This window comes from Lutjanus erythropterus, chromosome 11 (genome assembly GCF_056507025.1).
Source record: "Lutjanus erythropterus isolate fLutEry1 chromosome 11, fLutEry1.hap2, whole genome shotgun sequence".
In the NCBI taxonomy this organism is placed as follows: Eukaryota; Metazoa; Chordata; class Actinopteri; order Lutjaniformes; family Lutjanidae; genus Lutjanus; species Lutjanus erythropterus.
The window spans coordinates 6,227,288-6,245,126 of record NC_139327.1 but is presented as its reverse complement, the minus strand read 5'-3'; the positions used below and the strand labels follow the sequence as shown (position 1 = coordinate 6,245,126).

At 43.6% G+C, this 17,839-nt stretch overlaps 1 protein-coding gene across 1 annotated transcript in view; it reads right to left on the bottom strand.

Moving 5' to 3' along the window:
- Positions 1-1,201: 1,201 nt before the first annotated feature.
- The window catches only part of nrip1b (nuclear receptor interacting protein 1b), a 53,301-nt gene continuing 36,663 nt past the window's right edge, over positions 1,202-17,839 (bottom strand). The window contains exon 2 of the mRNA XM_084730571.1: positions 1,202-5,560. Within this exon, the coding sequence (XP_084586697.1) occupies positions 1,483-5,118 (3,636 nt within the window). The 5' untranslated portion in view covers positions 5,119-5,560 and the 3' untranslated portion in view covers positions 1,202-1,482. The remainder of the gene's footprint in view (positions 5,561-17,839) is intronic.

Here is a 17,839-nt window from a genome sequence, read left to right as displayed (position 1 = left end):
TATTAAAAAGATCACAAGACTAAATGGATGAAGCAGTGTGTGAAATTAACTGAAAAGAATACAGTACAATCAAAATAACGAGCTAGATACCAGATATCCCTCAAGACACCAAAATGCCGTGGTGATTATTGGGGGGCAGGTACGCATATCCAGCTGCTTTGAAAACAAAGATGTACCTGTGGTCTTCTCTTAATTATCATGCATTTCTTTTGACATTTTATGAGTTAAGAGACTGCCACAAAAAAAATAAAAGATGCTCATAAACCACAACAGTTAAGAAATGATGAAAAAAAAAAACCTTCACAAACTGTCAAATTCTCAACAGATAACAATACTGACATTTTTTTATTACATGCCATTAAATTATTCGGAAAAGGACACCAAGGACTCCGCTTCGGTAGTGCAAACTCTGGGTGCTCTTTTGTAAGAAATGAAAAGGAAAAGCCATGTGCTTCACACTCAAAAGTTTTTGTGTGCATGAAGAAAAAATGGTGTGGGTTTACCCAGGATGGTAAGATGCGCTCCTCTGATGCTGCAGCCTTTTAACTGTTGCTCTAGAAACCTGTTTACATACAGTTGCTCAACTGTAAGCACCGCACACGCTCTGTTGACCCATCTGCTGGAAAAAACTGCACTGTCTGCAAACACATCACCCTGAGCTTGCACTGTCGAATATTGCCCTTAAAAGTTCAATTCAAATAAAAGCAGAATTCGATGAGTTGTGACCATTCAAACCTCCACTGATATATTCTTACTCCACTGGTAATTATGCCACACCGTAAATCTCGAGGAAAAAGCAAGACAAAGCATTCATCATGGTAGGATCCTCACTGAAGCTATTGCAGTATGAATATTGTTTTCAAGGTCCTCCTTTGAATAAATTTATCATGTACATTGTTGTAATGGGCCGCCATGTCTGCCCTAGAATGACTTTATTTGGAATCTTATCTAAAATTGATGGGACTTTGTCTATCTGAAAATGTTCTGATGGAGAAAATAAATAAATGTCCACTGAACTGAGCGCTAACATTTTTGGAGTCATCAATAATAAATGTTGCCTGAAATGTTCTTTCTAAATGTTTTATGGCAGACAACAAAGAGGACATGGAATAGTGATATGTGTGCAATTTAGATACAAATAATAAGAGTAAAGCAAGACCAAATTGTAAAGGAGGACTGCAGAACAGAATGAAATATGATGGGAAAGGTCAAATTTGTGACAGCTGTGTTGAATCAATTAATCAATTTTGCTAAGATAGACCTGTTTTGTACCATTCCATGACCTCACTATTTAAATTTGAGAAACCAATGCATTTGAGGTATGCATTTGAATTTGAACTTGCTCTCTTCCACTAAAAAAACATTTTTTCATTCTTTGTTATTTGTCTCATCAAACCAATTTGGCAAGTCATTAAAAAAGGAAAAAGAAAAGAGTCAATGAATTCGATTCCGTTTTATATTTTTCTGTAGTTGATACAACTTCTACTCAGATGATTGGCTCAGCCCCTGGCTCTCATGGCTGTGCTTGTCATTGTGGGTGGGTGATTGCGGGGTGGAGCTCAGACTGTGTTCATAGGCATGCATGTCACTGATTGGCTCTTCTTTAACTCTGATCACAGACTGGGCTCCCTCCGTCTGATCCCTCACCTCCTTCCTCAGCTGAATGCTGCCCTTCTGCAACATGTAGTACAGGATGGGGTTGGAGCGCGAGAGTCGTGGAGAGTCCAGGTTTGAGTCACAACCCTCCTCCTCCTCGTTCTCCTGACTACTCCACCGCACAGGGCTCTCGGGCTCCTGCTTTACTAGAGTAGGGGGGTCCCGTTTTTGAGCGACTGGCCACGGAGCTGGCTGGCGGCTCCAGGGGGTGCAGATAGGGCTGTCGCCCGCAGGGGGGGTGGGCAGTGGTCTGAGATTACTCGGAAGCCCTGAGTTGAGGGAGCCATGGGGGTGCCAGCTGGGCAGGTGGAGGAAGCTGTGATTATGGGAAGGCTGGGTGAGAATGCTGCCGTTGGCCTTGCCATTGGCCTGCAGGACGGAAGGACTGGGCGTACCCCGGGGCTGCTGGGACAGCTCCTTCAGGCAGTTGTCGGAGAGCAGCAGCTGTTTGAGCACGTTGAAGCCGCGACTCTCTCTGGTGAGGGTTTCACTTGGTGGGCTCCTGGGTGGAGCCTCCTCCTCCTTCAGACTCCTCTGCTGATCAGGCTCCTCCTGAACAGCAGAAGAGGCAAAAATGTTTGTGTCGCCAATGTCCACTGCTCTCGGAGAGCTAATATTGTTCAAACTATCAGTCCGATCGGAGCAGAGGCGTCTTTTCTTGGGACTGGGGCTTGGGTACTCCCTCTGTTCCTCTTTAACCTGTCTGGGCTGTGACTCAGCCTGCATAGCAGCACTGGTGTAGTAGGTAGCAGTCTGTTGTTTAAGCAACTGGCTGAGGAGGCCATATTTTGCTATGACCTCTGCAGGCCGTGGTTCTGTTTTAAAGTCCTGCTGAGGATCGGAGAAGGGGCTACTCTTCTCGTAGCCACTTGATCTTTTTCTGCCACTGGAGTCCTCAGACACAGCTGAGGACGGTCCTACCTCCTCTGTGATCTCCGTTTTGACCTTTATGTCCAAAGGGGGCCCGTTGGAGCTGTCACAGACGGTAGAAGCACCAGGGCTCTTCTCATAGCACCCCCCTGCCATCTCCACACTCCTCCTACCACTGCCACTGGGCCTCTTTTTGCGGTTCACTGTAGTTGTAGCCGAGCCTGTTCCTAGAAGGAGCTGCAGCACAGTGCGCCTCTCCAGAAGGTTCTCGATCTGCGATGAAGGAGGAGAAGCCTCCTTCTGACTGAAGGGTGTGCCACTGCCTGAGGGGCCGTCGGAGAGAGGAGTGGTGGTGGTCCTATGGATCGGAGCATTGAGCCTTTCCAATAGGGCGAGGGGCCTGCTGGCTTCGAGCTCCTGACCCACCCCTTTGCTAGAGGGGATGGGAGGGGAGGAAGAAGCCGTGCCACACTGAGCCAGATTCTGTAACAGTTTACTGGCACTGAAGGCAGGTTCTGCAGCCTTCTCAGCAGGGAAGGCTTTAGATTTACACAAATCCAGTGGGCTGGACTGCACATGGGGGGAGGGGTAGGAATACGGGGATAGTACGCTGCCAGGGTCACGGTTATGTGAGTACAGGGGCTGGGCGGGGGCTACAGGTCTATCTAGGGGGCTTTTTGTCCTGGTCTCCTCCCAGGGCACCAGTCCCTTTGTTTGGCCTCGAGACATAGTGGCCATGGTTATATCAAGTGGCAAATCCTGGTTACCTACACTTTTATTAACCATCTCATTATTTCTGCGCTCAAGAAGAAGCTGCATAAGTGTGACTTTAGGGTGGGATTTTAGGTCTGGACTCATTTCAGGCTCCTTGTTTTTGGACACTTTTGATCCTGATGGCTCTGGCTTCCACTTGTTTATTAAAGATTCTGTTAGTTTGTCAAGGGAGGATGTAGAGATGGAGGAGGAGGAAGATGAAGAAATAACAGTGGAAACAGAGGAGACAACAGTAGAGGATGGTGAAAAGGTTGCAGTGGAGGGCTGAACAGAAGCCTGAGGGGAGAATGTACCTGGGGTGGAGGAAAACACTGGGGTGGAAGAGGAGAGGGTAGAAGTGGAAGAGGAGAAGGTGGAAGAGGGGGTGGTAGTTTTGGGCCCTGTGTCTTGTGTATTAGCCCGGCTCCTAATAGAGAGGTCAATGGGAGAGCAACTTGAGTAGGAACTCTCCGCATCACTGCTGTCCTTGGTGAGGCTCCTCTCCTGGGTGGAGCACTCGCTGTCTGATGTAACTGAAGAGGAGCCGCTTGGCGGCAGAATTCCACAGCTGTCCTCTAGGTGCCCATTCTTGGTCAGCTGCTTCTGGTTGTTGTGGTTGTTGAGTAGCAGCAGCAGCAAGCTGCTGCATGTCTGGGGGGGACGGGTTGGACGTGAGTCAAAGCCTCGCTTCTCCCTGGGTGGCTGGCTGTGAGTGTGGTTTGGAGCATGTGGGGGAGTGGGTGGGGAGCTTTGGCTATGGCCACGCAGCAGAGAGGGGCTCTGTGGACTTGACAGGGCCGTTCGAGGGAGTGTTGTTGTTATTGTAGTTGTTGTTGTCATTCCATTTTGGGTTGTTAAGGAGCTTAGTGTGTCTGGGGCTCCTGGCAGAGTCCCTCCCACACTAGGTGGCCTTTTGTCCTGGCCATGCTGCTGGTTTGCCATGGCAGCTAGTCTCTCGCTGGCAGATCTTCCTGAGAGCTGGGCTTTGAGCGCATGCTCTCTGGAGTACTGCTGGAGGTGGGCTTCACTGGACAGCAGCAGGGCCAGTTGACTGCAGGCCACACTGGGCTTAGGAGAAGGTGCTGGACTTGAACGTATTTTCACCATGTTGGCCACAGCCTTCAGACGCTCTGCACAGGACACTGATTCAGCAGATGTGGGAGCAGAGGGAGGCGTGGCGCTGTGTGCTGACCGAGGTGATTCTGGGGGTCTGTCTTGACTGTGTCCCCGCCGACTGTAAGGTGTGTTGCTGTGATTTTGAAGTTTGCTCTTCCTCATGAGGCCCTTCAAGCGGCTTGAGGCTGTCCCATACACAGGAAGTGGTTCTTTGTCTGCAGGTGGTGCCTTGGAGGGAGAGGAACACTCACTGGGGGGTTTAATAGAACGCTGAGACATTGCCACACTCTGAAGCCGGGAGCTGAATGACTGAAGCAGGGAAGCCAACAGGGTGCTCTCCCCAGCATGAGGAGATCCCTCTAGTGCTCCATTTTGCAAGCCTCCCCCTTGGCCATTCAGCTCCACTGGGGGTGAACTCATCCGCGGGTTCCCTGGATCATTCCAGGCTCCAGAGCGCAGCAGGCGAGCCTTCTTCAGGTGCTGCGAAGAACCTAGTGTGGGCCCGTTGGTTCCAGCCTTGGGAGCTGCGGGGCCATGGTTGGGCAGTTGGAAGGGCCCGCCCACCTTGTCACCCTGCTCCTGGTTGCTGTGGGCAGCCTCAGATCTTCCGCTTGCCGTGGCCCCAGGCCCGGCTACCACTGGATGCATCAGTAAACCTTCCAGATAAGTTAGAACAGCTGAATCCTTGTGTGTCTCAGGGCCAGGCTCCTCCCCATGAGTCATGTTCAATACTAGGATCCCCTCGTATGGTTCAGCACTGCTACTGGGAAATAAATGTCCACTAGGTCATCTGGTTGACAGTGGCATGTACTTCCTAAATACCAAAAAGAGGGAGTGAATCTGCAGAGGACTGAAGGATGCACTGGCCGGATGTGATCCCTCTCTGTATTGGGTACAGTCAGCACTGTGGTGAAACAGCAACCATGGTTGGAGGCAATCTGGGGCAGGTGGGCCTCCCAGGCATTGTTATATGCCTTTAAACACTGTAGGATCCCAGAAGGCCCCGCTCCAGGCTTATGTGAGTAGCAAGCGAGGAGTCAGCGGGATTTCACCACAAAGATGTTGACACATTCCGTGGCTGTGGATGTTTGGGATGTCTGTCCTAAGGCCTGGCTGTGGTTCTGTCAGTGGCGCCTTTCAGCTTTGCAGATCTCACATGGGGGACCTATGGGAGTGAGTGAGAGAGAGAAAAGAGGGAGGAAGGGAGGGAGAGATGGTGGGGTAGAGAAAAAGAGGAGAAAAAGGAGAAACTGTGTGAGAAGCAGGGATTTGCACAGCACTATATCACATTCATTTCACCACCTCGTCTGCCATCTCTGTTACTTAGCAACATTTCAGATTGACTGCACACGGCTCCTTCTCCTCTCTGCACTCTCCCCTTGCAGCCACCGAACAGACGACAAATGTAGATTAGGCCTGATTGGATCCAAATTGAAAATTCAAGCCCACTACCTTGAAAACATTCAGGTCTTGAGCTGCAAGCCCCTCACAGCGATGTCTTTCAAAAGTGAAGGGGCTTGTGAGAGCTGTGAATAATTTCTTATGCAGCTTGTCATTTCAGTGGATTATCCCCCCCCCTCACCACCTCCTGCTCCTTATGCACTTGAGCAGCATCTCACACGACGCAACCCTCGGTCTACATAAAGCGGAAGCCTCCCACCCACATGCATACTAGTTAGCATTTAAGCATTCATGCCTATACACAAGCATGGAAATGGCCATGAAGACATACATACAAACAGTATGTATGCTTTCTCTCACTTGTACACAGAGCGAGCTGCTGGTGGCTACTCAGTTTCTTTATTAACACCTGACCAGGTCTTCTGACCATGAATTGTTTTTAAACCAGAGGACAGGCGCAAAATAGAATCAACTTGATGCAACGTGAGTCGTGTTTGTGGGTACAGTACTACAAAGGCAGTGGAGGATCACAGCAAGGATATAACTAACAGACAAGCTGTACTTGACTGTCAAGTGTGTTTTCGCGTGTGTGTATTGAGAGGTGGGGGTGGCTTAAGGATCAGGTGCACCTGTCACACCACACCACTGTCAGGAGGGCAGCACCGGTGACACCGGGGTGAGCATTGTGCCAGTTGCCATGACAGTGTCAGCGCCGCTGCCCTGGGAGACCTCTGCTCTGAACCCTGTCAGCGTGGTTTCCGTGGATACAGGACACCTCCGACAGTCCTGGCCGCATCCCATAAAGGTTAATTAATACAGAGTTTCCACCTCGCCTCAGCTGCTGCCCGTGTCCTTTCCCGATGCCGCCCTCACCTTTGGTGTCCGCTGAGTGGACCAACATAGCAGGTCACACAACAGGACAGCAGCCCTTGATTATGACGAAAGGCCATGGCAACCCACGCAGCCACCAGCCTAAATACTTCACAGAGAGCAGGAGCCAGGGCCAAAAACAACAAGGCACCAGGCTTCTAATCAGGCTGAAATCCATCCCCGTGGCCAAGGTCCACAGGTTGTCATGACGGTAAGGCCAACTAGGTGGCACTTTTAATGCCACCTTTAAAATGAGCAGGGATTAGAGGCTGGGTTTAAGTTGATCAGTGCACAATTAAGTCTGAGGAGCAGTAGGAAAACAATCGGCTAGCAATTTTAACAAGCAAAGGTCCACAGGTTGATGAGGCTCTCCAGACTGGGCAGCACTGTATGCAGGCTTGAGTTGTAGTGGATTACATGTGATGGGATTACGTAATTAGTAACTATACTCCATTAACGTCACAGAAAAAAACAACATAGATTACAGTTAGATTTAGAAAAAAATAGTAGGGCTGCATTTTTAAAATACATTTTAAATTTAAGAGCTATATACTACCATGTGCAGTGCGCACACATTACAACACTCACAACACCACTCTGGTCTCATTGAAACCAGCTATTCATTATCATGGTCTCTTGTGAAAAAATGCTTTTACCGGGTGAATATTATTGCCATTATTTTGTCTTTAAATCAATAAAGAGGAGCAACATCACAGTGCAGTGACAGTTCTGCCTTCAGCTGTGGACATGTTGTCCTTCCAGGAAGTTGCAATGTTGTGATCGCAACAAGTAACACAAATTCAACCAATCCTTGTGAATTCTGCACAACCTTGCAATTTTGTCCAATCTTTCAGCTTTTCTGCGAATTTGGCATATCATTGTAACTTTTGTGAGTTCTCCATGCAAATGTCATACATGTATGACTCAATAAAATTTATTGTTTGTCACAGGTACTAAATATAACACAAGGTTTGTCATTACTATTGACATTCATCAATGCTCTGTGCACTTTTATTGTATTTTGTAATCCTGAGGCTTTTTTGTAAGGTTACTCAGAGTGTCGTCTTATTTTCCTTGGAACAAGCTGCCTTTGATTTTTAATGAAATTAAAAATTCATTGAATTAAATTAAAAAATATATTTATGGGTAGAAACAACTACTATGCTTAGTTACACAGAAATCCAGTGCGGGTGACTGGGATAACATAGGCTACTTAAAGCTACTACAAGGAGTTTTTAACTTGTTATGGAACAGTATCAATTTATTAGTGATGCCTCTATATGACATACATAAGCAAGCAAGTCCATCAGTGAGATGATCACCTATTTCTATATACATTTTTTTAATGGCTTCCATCAGGTTGGATTCCCTGGAGCCAGCCTGTGTTTACATTTTCCTAGACAAAGTTACAGGGAGTGCTATGTTAGCCAGTACAAAAAAGAAGCAGGGGGAGATTTTTATTTATATCATTTGATTTTTGAGGTTATTACAGTGAAAAAACTACTGTTTTTGTCCATGTGGGACCCCCAAAATCAACAAAATATTAAAGTTTCATGTAGTACCTTTAACAAAGTACATTAAAATGTGCATAACTACCACTATTAATCTAAACAATAGACACATTAAATTATATTAGGCAAAACAATTTCACTATACTTTTTGGTAATCCAAAAGTAAAGGAAAGTGATCAAGTTACTTTACTATTGTGATACATGGGTTAGGTTACTAACTACATTCTTTAATTTTTGTAACCCTTTAAAGTAACCCTCCTAGCCCTGACTGTATAGAGTCATTTAACTGAGATTGGCCCATCAGCGTCAATTACAGTTCAAGGCCATTTTTAAGCTGTTGACCTAAATCTGACAACAACAAAAGCCAACCTGGTCATACTGGGCCATCTGACGTCTGCTGTCATGCTAATCTTAGATGCTCAGGATTAGGGCTACTTTCCCGCCAGCAAGCTTAACGCAATTATAATAGAACGCTCTGTAACACCACGTTTGATCAGCACTGTAAACACGTGTTTACCTTTCAACACAGCGTGGCAAAGTAACTTAACACGCCGTACTACAGCCCCCCAGTTAAGTGTGAGAGAAAAAAAAAAATGCAAATGGAAAAGAAACACTGACACGGTTTCAACATGGGAAATTCTGCTAATCTCTCCGCTGCTGGCAGTGAACCTTTGGAATTACGGTTGACCTTGTCTATGTTTTTGCCCAAAGAAACTTCAATACAGAGAAGCCAAGGCAGCGCAGGGACACTATGACACTGCACTATGTTAGTTTATACACAACAGAGCCACTGCGCTCACTGTCTCCCATTAAATAGTTCTTTAAACAAAGTGGGGACCTTCAGGCTCTTGAGAGACATGTAATGACAGAGCCGGTGTTAAAAAGCCCCGCTACAGCAAGGGCAAGAAAAAATATGTTCTCCTCAGTGACAGAGCTCTGTTAACAAATAAATGACCTTAATATGGGGAAAGTTGTCCTCTATAGTGAGCCCCTAAAGCACACAGCCCTCCTCCTTTTCCTCGCTCCGAATGTGTGATGTGCATTACTATTACATTATCTCCCCTGGTGTATACATTGAAAATGACCTTACACATCTGTTAACATGTCATCGCATTGGTGGTGGCACCCAAAAAGCCTGACCTCCACCCGCCTCCCCCTCCACCACCACCCCCCCTCTGTGGGACACCACACAGCACCAATGAGCTGCTCTACGGTTTCTGTGGTGATTATCCATTATCCTTGACAATGTCAGCCAATGACAGAGCAGGCACCATTCTAAAGTGATTTTTACCCCTACGCTCGGCCACGTACATGTGAGAGGGAGGGCAAGTGACGGGGAGAGGGGGGCGAGAGCTTCATCATCCCCGGCTGGTGGGCTCTTCATCTATTTCTCTCTCTTTTTTTGCTTTCTCCCCGTTGTACTTAAAAGACGGCGGGGACAGGAAAGGTCAACGCTCTCTCAGCCGCTTCCCGAAGACACGTCGAATTACACGTAAAAATGTGCCGATGCAGATGTCACGGATTAGATCTCGAAAATGTGACTTCCGCCCCCTCCGCTGACCTCCAGACTGCACCCACTCCGCCACCACACTTGCTGGTAAAACAGCCTTTTTCTTTTAATATAATCTTTAAAAAAGTGAGTTCTTAAATGACCTTCATTGTCAGGAACGGTAATCCATTTAAGCCATTTAAAATGTATGAGACCAAACAAAAGAATTAAAAAGGGGAAGAGCCAAAGGAGCGGCAGTTAAAGTCAAGGTCATTCATGCCGCCAAGGCTTTTCCACTTGATGCAACAGCTGGTGTCCATGCAAAGCTCTGGGCGTTAATAAAAAGTGACAATGCTGCCCGAGCGGTGTGTATTACTAATGTCTGACACCAGCCTGGCAGATGTGTTCTCCCTGCATTTAAGGGGGAGTCAAGGTTAAAGGAATTTAAAAGGAGAGGCGATGCCTAAACACTATTATATCATGTAATCTGCAGCCCAGCCCTGCTGCACATACTCAACGGGGGTAGCTCACTTACACATGCGGTGTGACCGCTATTTGTAAATTCAATATGGCCTGACATGATTAAATAAGACAAAACATAAGCTACCTGACCAAACGCAGTTGTTTCCGAGCCTTCCACAAGTGAACCGGAGGAAAGTTGAATTAAAAGCTCTCTTGTTCACCTTGAGAGAGGTAAACAAGAAAATAACATGCTACCGAACAGCAGGAGAACTGGAGCAAGGAGATGTTTTTTGCAGATAAGTCAATCAGGACAAAATAACACTGAAATGCAATACACAGACACATGCACGCTCACACAATGAGAACTAGGGCGCTCTGACCCACTTCTTAGGATGCATTGACCAAACAAGTCATGCATAGTACACATGCCTCCATGTGCGCTCACAGAAAGCTGTGCATGCACCCCACATAAAGAGAAATGTGATGCTGATAAGTCAGACCTCTTGTGTTAAGTGGCACAGGAGATCCATCAGGGGGAAAAAAAAAATCATCCTACTCACAGAGCACTTGAATGTGAGGAACAGAGCGATGGCTGAATGCTAACGTTTCAGACTCGGACAAGATGGGATCGGAGTGCTAAAGTTCTTGGCCCGCATCTGGCCTTGGATGAGGAGCGCGGGGGCGGATTTTAACTTCATCTGCACTCATCAGTACAAAGAGTTCTTGGGGTTGAGAGAGAGCATAGAGGAATTCATGCACACTGATGAGTCATCTAAGCGGTTCAGAGCCCAGCTGACTGGCAGAGGACCTGGCCAAACTAGCCAGTACGATGATGATATCACCGCACTGTATCAAGAGTCTTTCCCCTTACCTTACATGCCCAGGCTCGCTTACAAAAATGTTTGTGTCCATAGTAAATATTTGTGTGCCATTTGGAAGACCCACCCAAGGGCCATTTCCTGAGTGGCTGAAAATTACTGCATCAATTAAACACACACACACATTCCTTCTTAATGAGCCGTGGCTGCCATCAATCTATACCTGATTCATTTCTATTGGGCTCCGAGGTAATCTTCTGCTTACATCGCTCGTCCAAAACGGTGCTCATTTCCCCTCCCGAAACAACACACATTTTCCATTTGTAAACACTGGTGCTGGAAATAGGAACAGCTGATTGCCCCATGGCCAGCACGCCAAAAGGCAGAGCTCTGCTCTTGAAACAGACTGCAGTGGTGATGTCTGAGGGAAATGGGCCACTTTGCAATTGAGATCAAATGTCCCACTGTCAGGCTGCCCTGAAAGCTGGATAAAACCAGCTAAAAAACCTTGGCCTTTAATGAATCATTTCCATAATATCCTTGGCATCAGCCCTAAGAAGGCTATTGCCGTGAGTCAGCAAGATGTCCGCCTTTATTGGGTTAAAAGTGCACTGAGTTTTTTTCCTTTAACTGTGAGTAATTTGGGATGGTTTGGAGTAATATGGGGTGTGACAGAGGTCTAAGTGACGGAAAAAAGAAGAGGACATATCTCTGCTATCATTTTGCCTTTCATAATGCTCCCATTGACCTACTTTCTAGTTTTTAAATCATCCTAATGCTCCGAGTGAGATTGGAGAATGATATTACAGGGTACAATGGCTTGTAAAGGGACATACCATTAGAATCATCAAAAACACAATTCCCCTTTTACTTGAGTTAAGAATACAAGTCCTATTCAAAGCTACACAATTAAAGAAATCTTTTAAATCAACAGGATGCATTTAACCCAATAAAGTATAAAACAATTATGTGTAACCTTTTCTGAGAAAATCTCTCAAGCAGCACAAATCCAGTTGGCAGGGCAGAGCTGAGTACATGCCAATGAACAGGAGACTTCAATAAGATTAGTCCTACACCTGGCCCCGGTGCCCGACCCAGTGCTCACACAGCGATAGCTGCTGCAACCAACAACAAAAACAGCTTCACTCAAAATATTTCTGACCGTCTCAGAATCTAAATTAGCAACCAGGTTAAAAAACAAAAACAAGAGCCAGACTGATAAATCAGCTGGTCTGTTATCAGCCTACCACAACTATATTCATGTATATGTTGTCTGACACGCTCCAATAACAGCACGTACGCGAGATTTTTATCTATTTACCTTTTTAGTTTTACAGTGTATTTGTGTGTTATATTTATAGTTATTAAAAATAAAATATAGAGAGATATATAAATATAGATTAGACTATAAGAAATAGTTGAGATGACATAAACTTTCAAGGCACTGCAAGAGATTTTTGAGTTTTGAGCCCAACTTTGTTTTGCTGACCTATAATTTTCAGTTGAGATAATTTACTTTTGTTCTTTAGATAAACTTGAATCTTTGAGTTTTGGAAACAAACAAAGAAAAAACTTCACACTGAGCTGTGAACCTGAATAGTTTTAACTGAAAATATTAAAATTTTAGCATTTACTTTCACTTCAGTGTATTTACTCAATATGTTTTTTTAAATACTGTTTTGAGTTTCTAAAATTCAAAGCTTTAAGTTTATCTTAAGAAGAAAAGTAAATTATCTCAATGACAGAACAGTAGTTGGTAAAACTTTTCCAAAATGTAAGAATTTTAATTTGTGCTCACAACTCAAAAATCTACTGCAGTCCATTGCTGTGATTTTTTTTTGTTTTCTCAACTTTTTCATTTTTAGATAAATGTTAGGGCTGCACATGATATCGCAAAAAAATCTGATTGCGAATATTTTGACTGACTGTGGTATGCGATACCACAATCCGCATTAATGGGAATGATCATTTTTGCTTCACAATTTTCATTTTTACTGAAAAAAAATGAAATTGGTCAGGGCATCTATGCAGCACACATTGCCATGTGGTTCTGCGATCTGGATACTGCATTTGGCCACATTTTTTCATAACACCTTCAAAACATAGTTACAAAGTGCTTCACATCAGCAAAATAAAAACTGAATCCAAGAAAATGTCAATGAAATAAAAACATAAAACAGAATATCAGCCGGTATATCAATATTGTCTTTTTTACTCCATAACATTGGTATCAGCATCTGCCCCCAGAAACCCAGCATCGGTCAGGCTCCTACAAAAAGTTTTATAACTTGGCGATCACATGAAGACGGCACAAACATGTTGATGCACCTGTAAACTGAACTGGTGATCTAACTTATTACCCAACTATGCCTAAATATATAAGGAACACGATTGCAGCAACAGATGGCACAAACATCAAGACAAATTAAGCACCTGACTATTAATAATTCTGACTCTTGGGGGATGAAGTAAATGCTCCATTAAGAGCAATGTGTGAGGAAAACAAAATGAGCTGCTAGCTGTGCTTCAGCACAATACAAGGGGTTTAGGTAACACTGATAAAACAAGAAACACTATGCTTGCCGTCCTGCCACCTCAAAGGACCTTGTACCACCCTGCACCCTGTTACACAACCTGGAGAGGACCCAAGTGTTAGACAGGCTAACCAAGTTAATGTTACAAGCCTCAGGTGACACCACAGGACAAAATACATTTTAACCAATTATTAAGATCAGATAAGCCTATTCAATTACATCAGAGATTATGATGGAATGCTTGTGATCACGCCCTGTGGGAAAAGATGTTTACTTTTGTAGAGTCAAAAATACAGCCCTGATTTTATCAGCCAATATTGGCCTGTCACAGATATATCGGTATTTGCATATATCTTGTCCAGTATGCAGCAGTATAAAAACTTTTTTTACTTTGCAGAACATTATGCATTTTTTTTACATTATACAGACAGCATTTTGTGCGTATATTTTTTTAAATGTAAAGTTATTTATAATTATTTAAGTTTCAGTGAAGTTTACTGTTTCAATGCACTGATGTCACTTTGGATAATAAAGTTTATTGTTAAACTAAAATATCTTGCCTCCATTACAAGTGTTTGACAGGATCACTGCAAAAATGTGTGTTTTCAAAGAATATTGGCCAATATATTGATGTTGAAATCTTTTACTCCCTAATATCGGTATTATTATTGGTCCCAAAAATCAATCAGTCTATACAACCTCTACTAAGTGTCTTAAAAAAGCCAGGTGTCGTAGACAGCTTTAAATGTTTCATGGTGCCATAAGACTTAAAAAAAAAAAATCACTACCTTGAATGAAATGACAATGAAACAGAGACCCATGTTAATCAAAAGCTGTGACACTACTGTGCATTTCAATATAAATCATGAGCCAAGACTTAACTAAAAATGACAGTTAGTAAACTAAACATCAGATGTAGTTATTCTCATGAAAAAGACGCGAGAGAACCTGATTCGTTACTGACTGATAACCATGTCCATCTCTTCTAGTTTGTCAGAAATATAAAGCTTTACATCCAGCATAAAAAATTAAGACACATTAGCTCCCCTTTGAAACATTTCACTTCATATTACTTCAAATATGAGTCAACTCTACTGCTGACTACTGCATAGTTCACTACTTAAAAACTATAAATACAAAAACACTGCTGTATACAATCCTAAAATTAGACAGTTGAAAAGCTTCATTCAAAACCAATGTCACAATTATTTGTTAGTGTTCTAAATGGTACTTTAAAAAATTGTCAATATGGACTGAAATGAGATACATATGCATAAAAAAATGCAAATTGTAACAAGAGAAAACACACTTTCATATAAAACTGTACAGCAGAAAGTTTACATGTGAGCTTGCATCAACAAACTCTCTCTTAAATGCTTTTCTTGATGTGCCAAGATCACCATGATCTCCATCTGATCCAGAGAAAAATCCATATCCTAGAGACATGAGGGCAAAACATACTTTATTTAGCTTGACCTCCTCCTTATATATAAGCCTTCCCCCTCACCATTAATTCTTAAAAAGCTAACACACAGTGATCTGCTACTTACTGCATACAGCAGGGTTATTGGATCGCTACAAGATATGAGGCCCTGTCTGAGGTGTTCTCTGTCTGTCCAGTGATTTGTGGATGAGCTGCCTTGGTCAGGAACTCATTATTACAACGATTTACAAAATATGGCCAAAGCAACGTGTCAGATTTAACCCAGTTCTTTACATTACTGACTCCACAGATAGTCTACACCAGCTATGTTTAATCAGGCAGAGAATTTGGAAAAGAAAAAATATGTATCATAAAATAGATTTTGACAACTTAAGGCATGTGACAGTGGTTGAGTGTATGGTTCATAGGGAATATTTATCTCTGAGCATCAAGTAAGGAATATGCTAGCAGGCGTACTGAGGATGGTATGCATGGTGTACTTTTTATAAATATGAACATGAATAGCCATACTCATTAGAGTCCTGCACTGTGTAAGGTATCCACATGTACCCTGCGGGTGACCCTCAATAATGTTGTATAACACTGTAAAAAATACAAATGCAGAGGTAAAAATGAACTAATTGCGGGCGGGCAAAATCAGAAACGAAAATTATTGTGCAGTATATTTAACATTTACATTTGCTAATACAGTAACATCAAACTGCCAGGATGTTACTGTGAAAGTCTACAACACAACAACTCTTGTCACCACATCCTGCCAAACAATGGTCGTCACCGTCTGATCCGTCTTACAGTGATGGCGGCTATCTGACAGCTAAAACTGATGACATTAAGGCAAAAATAGCTAGCAGAGGATCCCAAATTGTGGATAATTAATTGTTGAATGCCAGTCGGACGTTTAAGAGGATTTTGATGGGCTAAAAGGCTGCGAGAATAATGTCAAATGCTTGGCTGCTGGTAAAAAGTTTCAGAAAGTCCTAGCTGCAAGTGACAAGAGAGTGACTGGGTATGTGTGTTTAATCATGGATGCCGTTCGGGTCGCAGGGCTTAAAGTCACAGTTCTGGGCGGGTGCAGATTTGACTTGGAAATAATTGCGGGTAATGGGTTCTCAGCTTTGCAGGTGCAGGTAGATACGGGTTTGCAAAACTGGACTTACTTGTGATTAAATCCTCATTGGGTAGCTAAGCTCAATGCAAGAGCTGTATTCACTGTGGTTAAACTTTTGCTAAACTAAAACGAACAAACAAACATGTTCTCTAACTTCTGATTGACCCATCACAATTTCTAACAACTTGTGGTTAGTTAGTCCATCTCACCCATTCTGAATATGGATATAGACAGATCATTTAGTTGGTTGAACAGACACATACCGGTGACAACTACTCACTCATCCCTAATGATCACCTAATTATGATGAAATAATAAACCTGCTTCTCATTTGGATCCTTTTAAAACAGGTGGATTAGATGAGACTGTGCTTAATCAACTTTCAATGGTCACATTCTGTCAGTGAATGGAGGGTTCACGACGTGAGCCAGGTCGGAGACAAGCAATGAATATAAAATTACTTGCAGTGGCCACTCACTATTCACAACAAAGCGTTTCCCCTAGAATTCAGAAATCAGGCCTGGTGGTACGCACCCATACAAACCTAAACAGACAAGGCGCGCTGGACGGCAAATTGACGTGGTGGGCTTTGGTGAGACGTCTGCAGTTTATATTTTGTTCGCTCAGCATATTCAAGAGTTCAAACAAAGTGATCACAAAGAGAGGATGACTTAATAAGCTTAATAAACAGTGTGCATGTTTCATTGCAACAGCACTGCATAGATGCTGAAGCACCCTCAAATGTGACCCATTTTCCAAATCAATGGATATTTTGTTATTCGGTGTTATTTTTGGCATAAAAAAGTTTTTTTGGCCTGGTGGGGTTCCCGTAACCTGACATGCCAGATGGATAGTCATCCTAAGAAACTGTCTGGAAAAGGGCACGCACTTTAAGAAAAAAACACTTTGGTAATTGGTGACTGTCTATCACATCTAACACTGGCTATCTTCAACCAATCAGATCAAACTCTTGCCAAACCGGTCCGGAAAAGAGCGAAAACATCTTTTCCACGGAGAAAACCCTTCAGTGCCATTCTTTGCTTTTCTTTTAATGAGAAAACACTCTCCAGTTCTGATATAACGGATGTTATCACAGTATCTATGCTAACCTTTGGGTCCACGTTGGCCTGGTGAAAACACTGCAACACACTGACAAGCTGAACTAATCAGTGTTAATTGGCTCTGAATTAAGAATTTACAATGAAACACATCTTTTATACTAATAAATAATACTAATAAAATAGTCTTCCTCTACATATCTGGTTCAGTCATCCAGAACAGGAGCGGAGGGGCAGATGAGCAGAAGTAATGTATACAATTCAGTGAGTCTCAATTCTGGTTGTCATTGATCAAACTACTGCTGGTTTTCTATCTGAGCAGAGGTTAATTGCGATTAATTGCCTTCACCTTGCAGCCCAGGTGTAATCAGCCGCTGATTGAGGAGAACGAATGAAAACCAGCAGGACTCTGCAGCCTGAAGACCACAGCTGAAGCACCGATGTGTTGACTGAAATTATGAAAATTAACTACATTTCACAGTTTTTTGTTGCTTGGAAGTTGATCAGGTCGCCTTTACTGTAAGCACACACTAACTGTCAGCCTAAATGCAGACGAGCACGGAGGGCCAAGGCTTGCAGGAAATGAGTCTGTCTTCCCTCAGTCAGTCATTGACTATTAAATCAGACAGAGAGCGATAGACAAGGCCAGCACCCAACTGCAAGCGGCCTATTATTCTGCTGTAATGAAGGAGATGGAGAGGACAGAGAAAACTATCCGGAGGTAAACGTTGTAAAAACTTCTCAACAGA